Consider the following 12,632-nt stretch of genomic DNA (forward strand, 5'->3'; position numbering starts at 1 on the left):
TGTAACTTTTGTGACTGCACAGCTGGCCGGTGGCTCCTCTTCAGCCCCAAAAGCTGGATTAATTAGAAGCCAAGAGAGGCGGCTGGATGATGTCATATCCGCGGAGAAGGGTCCCTAACGCAGGATTTTTTCACCGCTGCCCACAAACTTTTGCTGCTTGCAGTGACGAGGTTTCCCCGCTTGCCCACATGGCATGCGTAACTGGGATGAGTGTGGCTGAGCCCTCGTCAGGAAGCCAGGGATTTTACCAACGTGCAGCGGACACGGCGAGAGCCTACGGGAAGAAACTTGCTTGAAATATTCCCATAAAAAGGAAGGGAGGCGGAGGTGGAAAACAGTTTTTCCCCCCCTGCAGCCACCAGAATGCGGTCGCTGTCCGTGGTCCTGAACCCGCTGCTGTTTCTGCTGCTGTTCGGATACTGCCCTTCAGTGGTGAGTTCCCTTGACTGCTTTTCACATGTGCTAAATAACAATAATAATAAGGAATAATAATAATAACATATGCTCTCTGGGGTGAACTTCAACACGACATGCTCTGTTAGTTATACATAATATCAATGTTGTGTGCGAAGTTCTGGGAAGGGGGGTGGCTGTGCCTGACATTTCAGAAAGGCTGTTTGAAGATTAATAACGTCGGAGCTGTATTTTAATTTTCATTAGTGCACATCTTTTTTTGTTGGCATAGTAATTATACTTTGGTATTTTGATTATTTGGGATGTGGCTCACACACTATGCAGCGCTGGCAGTAATTGACAGTAAACCTAATCTTCAAAAATGATGGGGGGAAAAAAACCAACTCTGCAATAGAGATAAATAACTCAAAGTGGTGGTGGTGGAGGGTGGGTGAGTGTGTGTGTGTGTATTTGTATGTGGGGTTGTGTGGTGGTGGTGGTGGTGGTGGTGGTGGAGGGGTTGTGTGGGGGGGACTATTGCCTACATCAACCACATAGTACTGTTATTGATCCTGGATGAGTGCCAGGAATGTAACTCACTTTTAAGAGAGGGTTCAATCATTATAAAAAAAAAACATTACACTGGTGAATTATGTCCAAATCCCTCTCCGGATAGAAGAAGCTGCACAAAACCTATTGATACTGACACACACAGGGTAAAAATGGCTTGGACTTGGTAACATTAGGTGTAGATTGTGCTCTTTACCCATTCATGCTCCCTGGCTCAGTGCCTTTTTAAATGTAATGTTTTATATACTTCATATTTTGGCAGTTTAAGCTCTGGAAATGGTCATGTATGTGGGACCATTACCGGGAATTAGGAGGAGCAGCTTGCAGATTACCAAGCCATTTGGACAAGAACAATGGTCAATTAGGTCCATCCTGCCCATGCAAGTGACGATCCCTGTGCCAGAGCCCTGATTGTGATGTAGTGCTTTCCCGTAGCATCACCTTGCTGTGAGTGAAAGTGCTGCACAGAATTCATCTTTACTGTTTATTCATGAAAAAAAAAAAAAAAAAAAAACTGGGGTCATCTGTGTCAAAGGCAATAATGTTGCATCTTGAATCAGAAAGTCTAAATTGCTGCCCAAAACAAAAGAGGAACCAGCTGTCTGAACAATCTAATGAGAGAAAAAGTCCTCATGCAGAAGTCCTCACAAAAAGCCTTGCTGGAGAGTGCATCTGACTTGGCTGAACGACAGATCGGTCTTAATGTGAGGAAATGTGAGCGTGAGGAGAGGGGACAGGATGTGCGTCACCCAAGAGACTGAGGAGAGAGACCATTTCAACAGATTAGTGAAGCTGGCTTCTCTTTAGGAGTCTTTCAAAGCATAGTAAACCAAGAGAAGAGCTGAGGGTTGTTTTTTTCCCCCTCTTTAATCCCATTCAGCCATGATGCCATGAGAGAGAGGCAGATTCCAGCTACAGTCATGGTCCACTAAGGGACCCAGTCAGTCATATGGTTTCCTTGTCTGCAGAAATGTGTCCCTGCAATGTACCACACATGCCCTGCAACTCCTTCAGCACAACAGCCAGCACTTTCTCTCCCCCCTTTTTTCCAGTGGGGCTCTGTATTTCCATGCAATGCACATTTAGAGTTTATGATTTACACATCTATATTTTACACTGGAGGATTTTTTCTGATACTCATATTGTTAACAATTTACAGTGATGGCAGCAGCAGCATAAGATTGAATTCTTCGATTACAAGCATTATATGCAACCAACAGAGGAGGGAAAGGCTAAGGGGACATGTTTTGATAGGTAACAGTATTTCTACAATCTGATAATGACCATGTATGAGAAGTGTGCAAGGAAAAAATAAGAACTTGGAAAAATGACAGTGTAGAAGGCATTTTATTTGCTTGACACAAGAAAGCGGAGTAAAAAAAAAAAAGATGACAGACGACACATGATTTTAAATATCCCCTTAGAAACTGCATTGCAACATACCTAATTAATGGTCTGAGGAGGTCATTTCATTTTGAAAGAGATACGTTCAACAGCAGTGGTATAAACTGATGTGCCAGTGTGACTGTTGTGATACTCACTTAACAAAAAAAAAAAAAAACACTCTCTCGGCAAGTAAAAGTGATGAGTCAAAGCCTGTGCTGTCTTCTTGGTGTGACGTCTTCGCCCACTCAGAGGGGACCTGATCTTTCATGGCTGATTCCAAAGGCTCTTTTGACTGTTCAGGCGAACAGAAAAGGATGAATGGGATAAGGAAAGGATACCTCCACTACAAAAAGGGCTTCACATTACTGCCTTATTCACCCGTTTTTCTCACTATTTAACCAGGCTCAAAGAACTTCAAAATAATAACAGGTTGACTGCCAAAGAGACTTTGGTGTGAAAAAAATTACGCTCAAAGTTTACCAGCATTTGGATGCAGGGTTGTGTTTATTTCCCATGCTGACTGTAAACTATGACTGAAATGGTTTGTTTGGGGCTTCATGTTGGTGCTATTTGTATGGCTGATAGTCCTCAACTTTTCTAGCACTTGTGGTGACAAAATAAAGCCTTTAATCAATACTTTGGAGCAAAACTCTCTTTTATTGGGTGCACTATGACATCGGCGGATGGCACCTTATTATGACTGCAGTGGTTTATGATGCATAACTTTATGTTCTTCAAGCTTTATATTGTAGTGCTGCGGAGCATATTGGGTGTAATAAAGAATGGGAAAAAGCTCACGCAAATCAGGTGTCTTCTTCTCCCAGCAGGGATTTCAGTTGAGTCACTGGGAGGCTCAGTGGGGAGAAGCAGAAGAATTTCAGCACTCGGGTTATTTATCAAGGCCAGAAAACAGTATTTATCGTTGCCGAGGAAATTCACGGGAGACCATATACTGTGAGTTTAGAAATATGTTACAATGAAAGCACTTTGTTCTTCCAAAGACCAGTCAGTGCAATTGGTTGGTGTCAGTGCTTTTGAGGGCACAAGAATGAATGGATGACCCACGAGGAAAAAATAAGCAAACATAACAGCTGTGAGCCGGGATTTTATGATAGTGATATCATCAGGATTCAATTTATTTTGTGACTGTGTGTGTGTCTCTGTGTCTATGCCTGCGCCTACATCTTTGTCTCTTCTTGCAGACTATCAGACCCAAGGAGGGGTGGCAGGTGTACAGCTCTGCTCAGGATGCAGATGGGCGTTGCATCTGCACGGTGGTGGCACCTGAACAGAATCTCTGCTCCAGAGATGCCAAGGGCAGGCAGCTCCGCCAGCTCCTGGAGAAGGTGTGTGTGTACGCGCGCATGTGTGTTTTTAATTAACTGACCATAATGCAGACTCACAGATAAAAAAAAAAAAGAAAAAAAAAAACGCAAGCACCAAATCACACTTCATACACAATACACAAGCACCGCTCCTCGTTTCTCATGCGCACACATAAATACACATGCACACATCACACCAATTTCTATCTTTATTCATGCGTCTCTGTTGCCTTAATCCTCAGAGAGATTGCACTGGCGAGGTCCATAACCCCATTTTCTACTTCTGCTTATATTACATGGATGACATCAGCTGAATGGATCCTTGTGTAGACCAGAACACTCTCCAGCTCACCTTAGCAGCACTGGAGTGCCCTAGAGTGAGACAAAGCCTTCAAGGCCTCTGTTAAGGTCTAGAGTGGTATTAGACTTAAACATCCGATAAGGAATTTCATTCTTTGCCGCTGTCAAATCAGCATCCTGTATCCTCAGCAAGTCTGCTTTTGCTAAAACAAGCAAAAAAAAAAAAAAAAATCTAGATCTACCATCATGGATTTTTGAAATTACAGAATATGTATGTACATGTGTATTTCATTCCCAAGAGACATTAAATCAGCTATAAACAAAAGCCAACATCATCAATTCAAGTGAAAACAGCAAAATCCCCTAAATCTGAGTTGGAAGGTTCTCCCCTGACAGGAGCATTATCTGCACACCCCAAACAAACAAACACCACGACACTGAAAGTGCTTTTGTCAATTTGAATTCTGTATATGGAAACATTGCTTTAGCCTACATTTTAATGTTACTTGCCGAAGGGTGTTCTCTGTCATTCACTGGGGCCTTTGACACTAATGTACTAAGCTGCCGCAGGGCCTCAGTGAGGCCATTTTAGGATCCCTCAGCCAGAGCTAGAAAAGTATGCAGAATACAATGTGTGAGCGTGGTGCCACTTTACTAGTGATCTGCTGCAATGATGTTGGAATAAGAAGCAGAAAAGGGAGAGAAGAGAGAGAATAGGCAAAACGGAGAGAGAGAGTGATAAGCACCCAAGGCTGAAATATGCTTTGTATACTGTACTACAGCTTCTCTTGAACTCATGACCCATAAACCTAGTGCACATTTGTGAAACCACAGTTGAATATCTGCTGTAAATCCAACTTGGGCAGTGATGTGTTTTATAAAAACTACAAGGTCCAATAGGTTGTCAGCAGCAGTGAGCTTGGAGGATCCATGCAACATGAAATACAGCTCTGAAACAGAGAGAAAACAAACAAGAGAAGCGCCACGTTGCTGTTCCACATTACTGTTCCACATAACATCCATTTAAAGCTCAATTCAGTTCACGCATGGATTGTTAGAAGACAATCACAGTGGAGGTCAAAATGTTGATTGCTTACTGGGGAAGTTAGAACATGGTAGACCCTCGAAAGGCTGAACACAGAGGACATTTTAATCTTGCGATAGACGGAAAAATCAATGCTGTGCTGTTTCATTCTTTTCAAAAGGTGCAGAACATGTCCCAGTCAATCGAGGTGCTGAACCTGCGGACACAGAGGGACTTTCAGTACATCATGAGGATGGAGAGCCAGATCAAAGGACTGCGGTCAAAGTTCCGACAGATCGAATCCGACAGGAAGACGCTTGTCAACAAAAACTTTCAGGTATATCTGGTTTAATGACGGGAACCATGACTGGGTAGCCTGTGATAGGATGTCCTCTGAAACGGCCCGAAAAGCATTGGAATTGACAAACAGTCATTCCTGATTAGATCAATGCAGGTCCACCAGCGCATAGTCAAGGACATGATTCTCATTGAACCTTCACAGTTTGCATGGATACTGATCGTTCTTTTTGGTGACAATGACATCACATGAATTGATGCTGTCTACTCTATTCAACAAAGAAATGTGGCTAAGAACATGTCTTTTTTAGCCGTAATGACCAAGGACAGAAATTGTACGGAATAGGAATGGTGCTACACATTTACACACTCACATATACTACCGAAGTCCTGGTACTCGGTACTTTTAGCCATTAAGCTATTAAGGGATTAGCGCCTCACAGAGATGCCAGTTGTGCTTTCCTCTTTCATGTAATGGCTATTGCTGCCCCCCTTAAGTCACAAGCCTGCTGGTCGTGCCCCTTGGCTGCCACCAGCTAATTGTGATTCTGATACAAATTAAGATTTCCCTCTGTGAACTGCACTGCACAAAGCATCCATCTTAAGAAGTATTTAATCTTAAATTACTGAGTCTTAAAATCATATTATTGTGAAGAAACTGCCAACGGGATTTTAAGACGTAATATTTTAAAGGACATTCGTTGACTTGCTGAGGTAGGCGTCTTTGCAGTGCACTATCCCTTGGTCCATTCCAGGAGTTGAAGGGGAAGATGGAGTCCCTGCAGCCGCTAATCCCTGTCCTAGAACAGTACAAGACAGACGCCAAGCTCATCTCCCAGTTCAAAGAGGAGATCAGGAACCTGTCTGGCGTGTTGATGGGCATCCAGGAGGAGATGGGAGCCTATGACTACGAGGAGCTGCAGCAGAGAGTCCTAAATCTAGAGAGTCGACTCCGCAACTGCATGAGCAAACTCAGTAAGTCCACTGAGGAAAAAGGGCGAGTGGGCACATTGGTCCTAAACTGTGGAATATCTGAAGGGTCGATTATTGTAGCTGCCAGCAGATTGGAGTTGTAGCTGTACTATATTTTGTCAGAGTAGAGCTGTTATATTCGCAGAAATAATCTTATTTGTTGAGTTAAACTTAAATAGACAGACCAAAGAACCATTTCTCTGGACAAGTAACATTGAGGCCTATCACCTTCACTACAGAGAAAATTCAAATCAAAAGAAAGTTACTTAAGTTATTTAGGTAGTTAGCTAGCCACTTGACCCTCCAAGATCATGAATGCCAGGGTCTATAAAGGATGAAAAAAGAAATAATTGCCAAATGTTTTTTCTTTTCATTATATTTTCACTATAGTTTGTTTTTTGGCACTCAAGTTGACAGCTAAGCTGTACTCTGAAATTCTATACTTCTTTGGTTTGAGCGATTGAGGTTTAGCTCTTCGAATAAAATTATTTCTGCTTCCAGGGCAGCTCTACCTCCGAGAAATATTTCAAAAACTAAAACTTCAGTAAAACACTTCAAACTGCCAGTGTGCCTATCAATTGTGATGCAGCATTTGACCACATTCCCTGCACCCCCTGTGTCTGCTCCATGCGTTGGCTCTAGATAAGGGAATCAGCTAAATTAGCTGGCATGTAGTCACAAATGGGATGTGGCCAGAAGTGTGACTGGGTTTAGGTTGATCGCTTTTGTATTCATTGTGCATGGGCTTTGACAGACCCTGGTAAAATAGCAGTGAAATACTTCATAGGGGTCTTCCCTTATTGTGAGTACCATTTAGCACTGTTAAGTGTTCGGCAAGATGAATCAAAAGCATTTCAACACACTCTCTCAGACTTCATAAACAAGGCAAAACAAATGCTCCCCTGGGTCTAACAGATAAGTGTGTATTTTTTTTTATGCTCTGTGTGTGGCTGTTTCTTAGGTTTTTAATTGGCAGTGTGTCTCTACTGGCAGAGGAAGGCGTCCAATTGTGTCCAGATGTTCAACACAAACTATAAAGAAAACCAGTTCTTGTTGTCCATCTTTCTGTGCCACTATTAGAAATAAGCAATCCAGCACTTTGTGATTTATTCCAATATCAGCATCATAGCTTTGGTTGTAGTTTGTATATGACAAGTGTGGTGTGTGTGTGTGTGTGTATGTGTGTATGTGTGTGTGTGTGATGTGTTCCCAGCATGTGGCAAGCTTATGAAAATCACTGGGCCGCTGACAGTGAAAACTTCAGGGACCAGATTCGGAGCCTGGATGACTGACCCGCAGGCATCTCCCAAAAACAACAGGGTGAGCCGAGTTGATGTGCTTTGCCGTGTTATTGGAGGGCTTTGGGACAACTGCGAGTGGTTCACTAATTTACATACAACTGCTTCCCTCCTGTTGTTCAGAGGGGAGATGTAGAATTTCAACATCACATTTGTATTTTATTTATTTCATTTTTTTTTTTTTACTGCCAAGACCAGACAGAAAGAAACTTTTTGAAACATTTTTGATTAAAAAAATAATTAATTAAATAATTGACATAAATTTAAATATTGAACCTCACAGGACTGTTGTCTAATTTGCATATGTTTGCCCCCAGGTTTGGTACATGGACAGCTACACCAACAACAGGATAGTGAAAGAATATAAATCCATCACCGATTTTGTGGCGGGAGCTGAGTCTAGAACCTATTCCCTGCCTTTCAAATGGGCTGGAACCAATCATGTGGTGTTCAACGGGTCTCTTTACTACAACAAGATGCAGAGCAACATCATTGTGAGGTACAGCTTTGAGACGGGCCGCGTGGTCACCCAGAGGGCCCTGGAGTCAGCCGGCTTCCACAACGTCTACCCCTACACCTGGGGGGGCTTCTCAGACATCGACCTGATGGCAGACGAGCTGGGCCTGTGGGCCGTCTACGCCACCAATCAGAACGCTGGAAACATCGTCATCAGCCAGCTAAACCCGGACACGCTCCAGATCCTCAAAACGTGGAACACAGAATACTCGAAAAGGAACGCCGGGGAGTCTTTCATGATCTGTGGGACGCTCTACATCACCAACTCCCATCTGACCGGCGCTAAGGTGTACTACGCTTACTCCACCAAGACCTCCACGTACGAGTACACAGACATTCCCTTTCATAACCAGTACTTCCACATGTCCATGTTGGACTACAACGCCAGGGACCGCGCCCTGTACGGCTGGAACAATGGCCACCAGGTCCTGTTCAATGTCACACTATTCCACATCATCAAAACTGAGGATGACTCTTGAAGGGTAAAAAAGGATCATTTCTTTGCTTGTATTGTTTTTCATAACTAAGTGCTATGTATTTATTTATTTATCTATTTATTTATTTATTCATTAATTCATTTTATTTCATTTCATTGCACTGACTTATAGTCACTTGCCAAAAAGAGATCTACCATTTGAGAAAAAGTGACATCCTCTCATACAAAATGAATGGCTGTGCACAATTTGGTACATTTTCAAGCATTCTATAGGTAACTGAAATTCTACAGGGGAGATGATGATGATGGTTATACCAGGTGGATTCCCTGTAAAAAAAAAAAAATACTGAGAGATAAATTGTAAATGATTTTTGGAAGACTTTTTTTTTTTTTTTTTTTTTTTTAGAGAACATAAAGCATTTTGAATATGACCTCTCCATTTGTAGTGTTTTATCACTGAGCACTGCATTTATTCATCCTCCTAATTTATTCACATTTTTTCTGCCTTCACTAATTGCTCTTTTTGTTTCCTTGCCTTTGCTTGCCATTTATTCATCATCGTCTGCTAATTGATTTCCTCCTTTTACTGCCTCCATTTAGCTTTCAATTTGTCTTATGTTCTTTTCTTTTCAAAAGATTGTGTACTTGACCTTATAAAAGACAATGATAAATATGGTGAACCATAAAGTACCTGTACAGTTACTTGGCTTTTTTGTATCTTATGCAACAGTTCAAAAAAGTGTATGCCTTATTCGGTGCAGTACGTTCTGTAAGCCCAAGATTAACAGCTCTTGTGCATGAATGTCGGCTATCCTAGTAGCATTTATACTGTATCTCTATATCTGTGTATTTTGTATTGGCAAAACATCTCATTATCTCCCTCTCTAACTATATTAATGGTTATTATTCATTTATAACTAAAACAGTAGGTTACTTTAATAAGCGTTGATTTGTGTAAATAACAAGTTATACATCAGCAAAATAAAATGATTGTTTTGATTAAGTCAGCATTTGGTGTATTTGTGTCCTCAGGATAACAGTCAGGGGCAGCAGGGGTGCAAGAGGCCATGCAGGTTACAGGAGCAATCTCTGCTACAGTCATGTGTCCAGGCTGAGGCTTCATCCAACTAATACGTTTGTTGTTTCTGAGAATCTCTGCTTCCAAGAAATATTAGTACAATTAATTCTCCTCCATTCCCTCCTGACTTCAGTATTAGTAAACAGAGTGGGTGACTAATACTAGTAGCGTCATAAACACTCATTTACTGGTCAAGTGTTAAAACTACTGGGAGAGCAGCCGAGGAAAGCAGGCAGTTAGACGTGGCATTGAGTGTGTAAATTTGGAGAGGGTGGAGAGCGCTGCCCAGGACTTGCCAGTGTCCCAGGTAGAGTGTCAGGTAACCTCAGAAACTCAGAATGTGTGAATCTACCTGCTGTCACATACGCAGGCTTGATGGCATCAACCACCCAGTATGAGTGCCCGTGCCCAGACAATGCATGATCTTTGTCAGTGTCACCATGGCAGCCAAAGATCTGCTCTCACTATCTCAAGAAGTGTCTAGTATTGAGTTTGAATGCACAAACTGGATGCAATACAGTAGCTGTTTTGTCCTCCTATAATATAAAGGGAGGAGGGCAGTAACCTTACAGAGGAGTGGAATGATTTATGTGCACTGGGGACAGCGCCTTCAGAAGAAAGGATATACTTGACCAAGAAAGTGTTGTGGCCCATTCTGTGATCATGTGCCGGTAATGGTAGCAGCAAGAACCTTAACTGTTAAGGCCAAGTTGCCAGCAGGAAGCAGGAACCTGGATCCTGTCCTGCAGCCTTGCACCACAACACAAATATTTTCCTGAAGTTACCGCCGTGGTTTAGGGAGCCCTTACACCCTGCAAGATCTCAATTACTTAAGGGCTTGCAGCCAGCTAACAATGCTTCACCCCCCTCAGTGGCCGAAGCCACTGCTGGAGCCAGCTCGGTGCTGGGTGCCAAATCCTGCCCTCAAGCTGGGAAAGGTAGCTTGAGGGCAGCTGGCACGGCTGCCAAGCTGCCACAGCTCCCCATCCAGCAGACTGAGGACCACTGAGAACCAGGATCTCAGTGGCCACCTGGGGGCTAGAAGGAGAACTGCTTCAAGCCTCAAAAAAGTATTGCAAGTATGAGCAAGGGTGTCCATAGAATCACAAGTAATAAGGAGAAGTGCACTCCAAGACAAGCATATGATAAGGGTGTAAAACTGAACGATAAAAAAAAAAAAGAATCATTCAATACAGTGCAAAACTGAACTGTACAAAAACAAGCCATTCATGCACAAAACACCTTACAAAGTGCATTGTTACAAACACACCCACTGTATGAGAGCCATTTAACCACTCACCGAGGCAGTGAAAATCATTTAATTTGTTTCATTGTTTGTTTTTGTTCTCTAAGTAGAATTTTGCCTTTGAAAGAATAGTTGTATGGTTTTATAGCTGTTTCATATTGTTGTCCTAAATCACTGAATGAAAAAAGTCAATAAGACAAAATACAGAAAACACTGGAAATGGTAGTGTTTTCAAAATGTTCAAAATAAACCAAACTGAAACCGAAATTGTGACGCAAAAACCACAACGAAACTGAACTGTGGGTTTATTGAACTGTTACACCCCCAGCATGTTCATATCCAAAGTAAGCGTGTAATTCAGGCCATGTTCACCCACATTACACATGGCAGTGAGGGTCCCACCATCCTTTCCCTGCTGATGCAAAGCACATGGGTTTGCCCAACAGTGTGCTAATTGCTCCAAGAGGGCTGATGGGGCCTCGAAAGATGGGACCACCAGGACCGCTTCAAGCAAAAAGGTTGTTAGCTGGAGTTGTAGCTGGCACATCATCAAGCGCTAGTCTAACTAAAGCCATGCAAATATCAACCTCAGGGGAAAGGGGCTCTCCCATGAGTCTGCCCTTACAGCTTCTGAAAGCAGATTTGGCCTGCTTTTAGCCTTCATTTTAGCTGGCATAGCACTCCAGAAACCCCCAACAGGGATAGTTCTCTCCCACTCCTCGGCGTGTTGTCATGGTCTTGAAACACGGATTTTGAAGCTTGTAAGGAAAAACATCACGTCTGTCTTTGTAGTTCTCTCATGCTGGAAGAAGAGGGTGGGGAAACATCCACAAAAAGGTGCTCAGTTTTGACTTTCAAGGCATTCATCTCCATCTGTTGGCCTTCTTCTGGGACAGCTGGCACCATCATCACAGGGCTTACAGTGATTAGGAGGATAGGAGTGGCTCATACCAGAAGGCGAGCATTCCTGAAATGAAAGCATATAATCTTTCCTCTAGTACTACTATCAGGCCAAACTTTACATTTGTGAATGCAATAATGTTCACGCTTAAAAGAGGATATGTTGGATGCTTTGCATTCTAGGTCACATTAAGAAGACTAAATTATCTCATCACTGAAGACAATATCTCTTCAATCAAGGGACATTGCCTTGAAACAACTGGAGTGCAAGACATTGATTAGATAGAGAAGTGAAATGACAAAACAAGTGAAATTATCCCACAACACTGGCAAATCTGGCCACTTTAAAATTAAAATTGTATGAGTCAATGCAAGATTATATTTGACCTGTAATTTTTTTTTACAGTGCAGGTGTAGGGACCCATGTGGATATTGATCATTAGAGAGACTCTCTGTGGAGAGGAGGTGTGATTGCATCGTGTACGTGTGATGACCTCGGGCAGTTCTACCATCCCACGCTGCATTCTCACTGGAGACCAACAACTTCAGACCAAGTGATCCCACACCTAAACACACACACATACACATGTGCATGCATGCAGTCATACTTGCATGGCCACGTTGATATCCACTGCAGGATCTCCAAACACCCACAGCTGAATCTCTCACAGACTGGGGGTTGAAACTCTCCTTTAGGTCAGATTGCTGCGGATCAGCCAGATGGGATGCACCTTAAAGGTCAGGGAGGCAACCACACCACCTCCACACCTTAGGAAACACAGTATGGATCTCAAGACATATTGATCCTTGAAGTACACCAACATCAAGAACCTCCCCCAGTATCAACATAAAAAACCCCTGCTTTTACAGTCAATGAAAGGCACTAAATCT

General features: G+C 42.6%; 1 protein-coding gene across 1 annotated transcript; it reads left to right on the plus strand.

The window, feature by feature from the left end:
- The first annotated feature begins 203 nt into the window (after nt 1–203).
- On the plus strand, nt 204–8,861 carry LOC115375157 (noelin-3-like). The gene is made up of 6 exons (XM_030074516.1): nt 204–432; nt 3,552–3,695; nt 5,180–5,335; nt 6,051–6,270; nt 7,481–7,587; nt 7,883–8,861. Exons 1-6 carry the CDS (start codon nt 364–366, stop codon nt 8,558–8,560), a joined length of 1,374 nt encoding a protein of 457 aa, XP_029930376.1. The 5' UTR covers nt 204–363; the 3' UTR covers nt 8,561–8,861.
- The last annotated feature ends 3,771 nt before the right edge of the window (nt 8,862–12,632 follow it).

Source organism: Myripristis murdjan, chromosome 17, assembly GCF_902150065.1.
Source record: "Myripristis murdjan chromosome 17, fMyrMur1.1, whole genome shotgun sequence".
NCBI classification, from domain to species: Eukaryota; Metazoa; Chordata; class Actinopteri; order Holocentriformes; family Holocentridae; genus Myripristis; species Myripristis murdjan.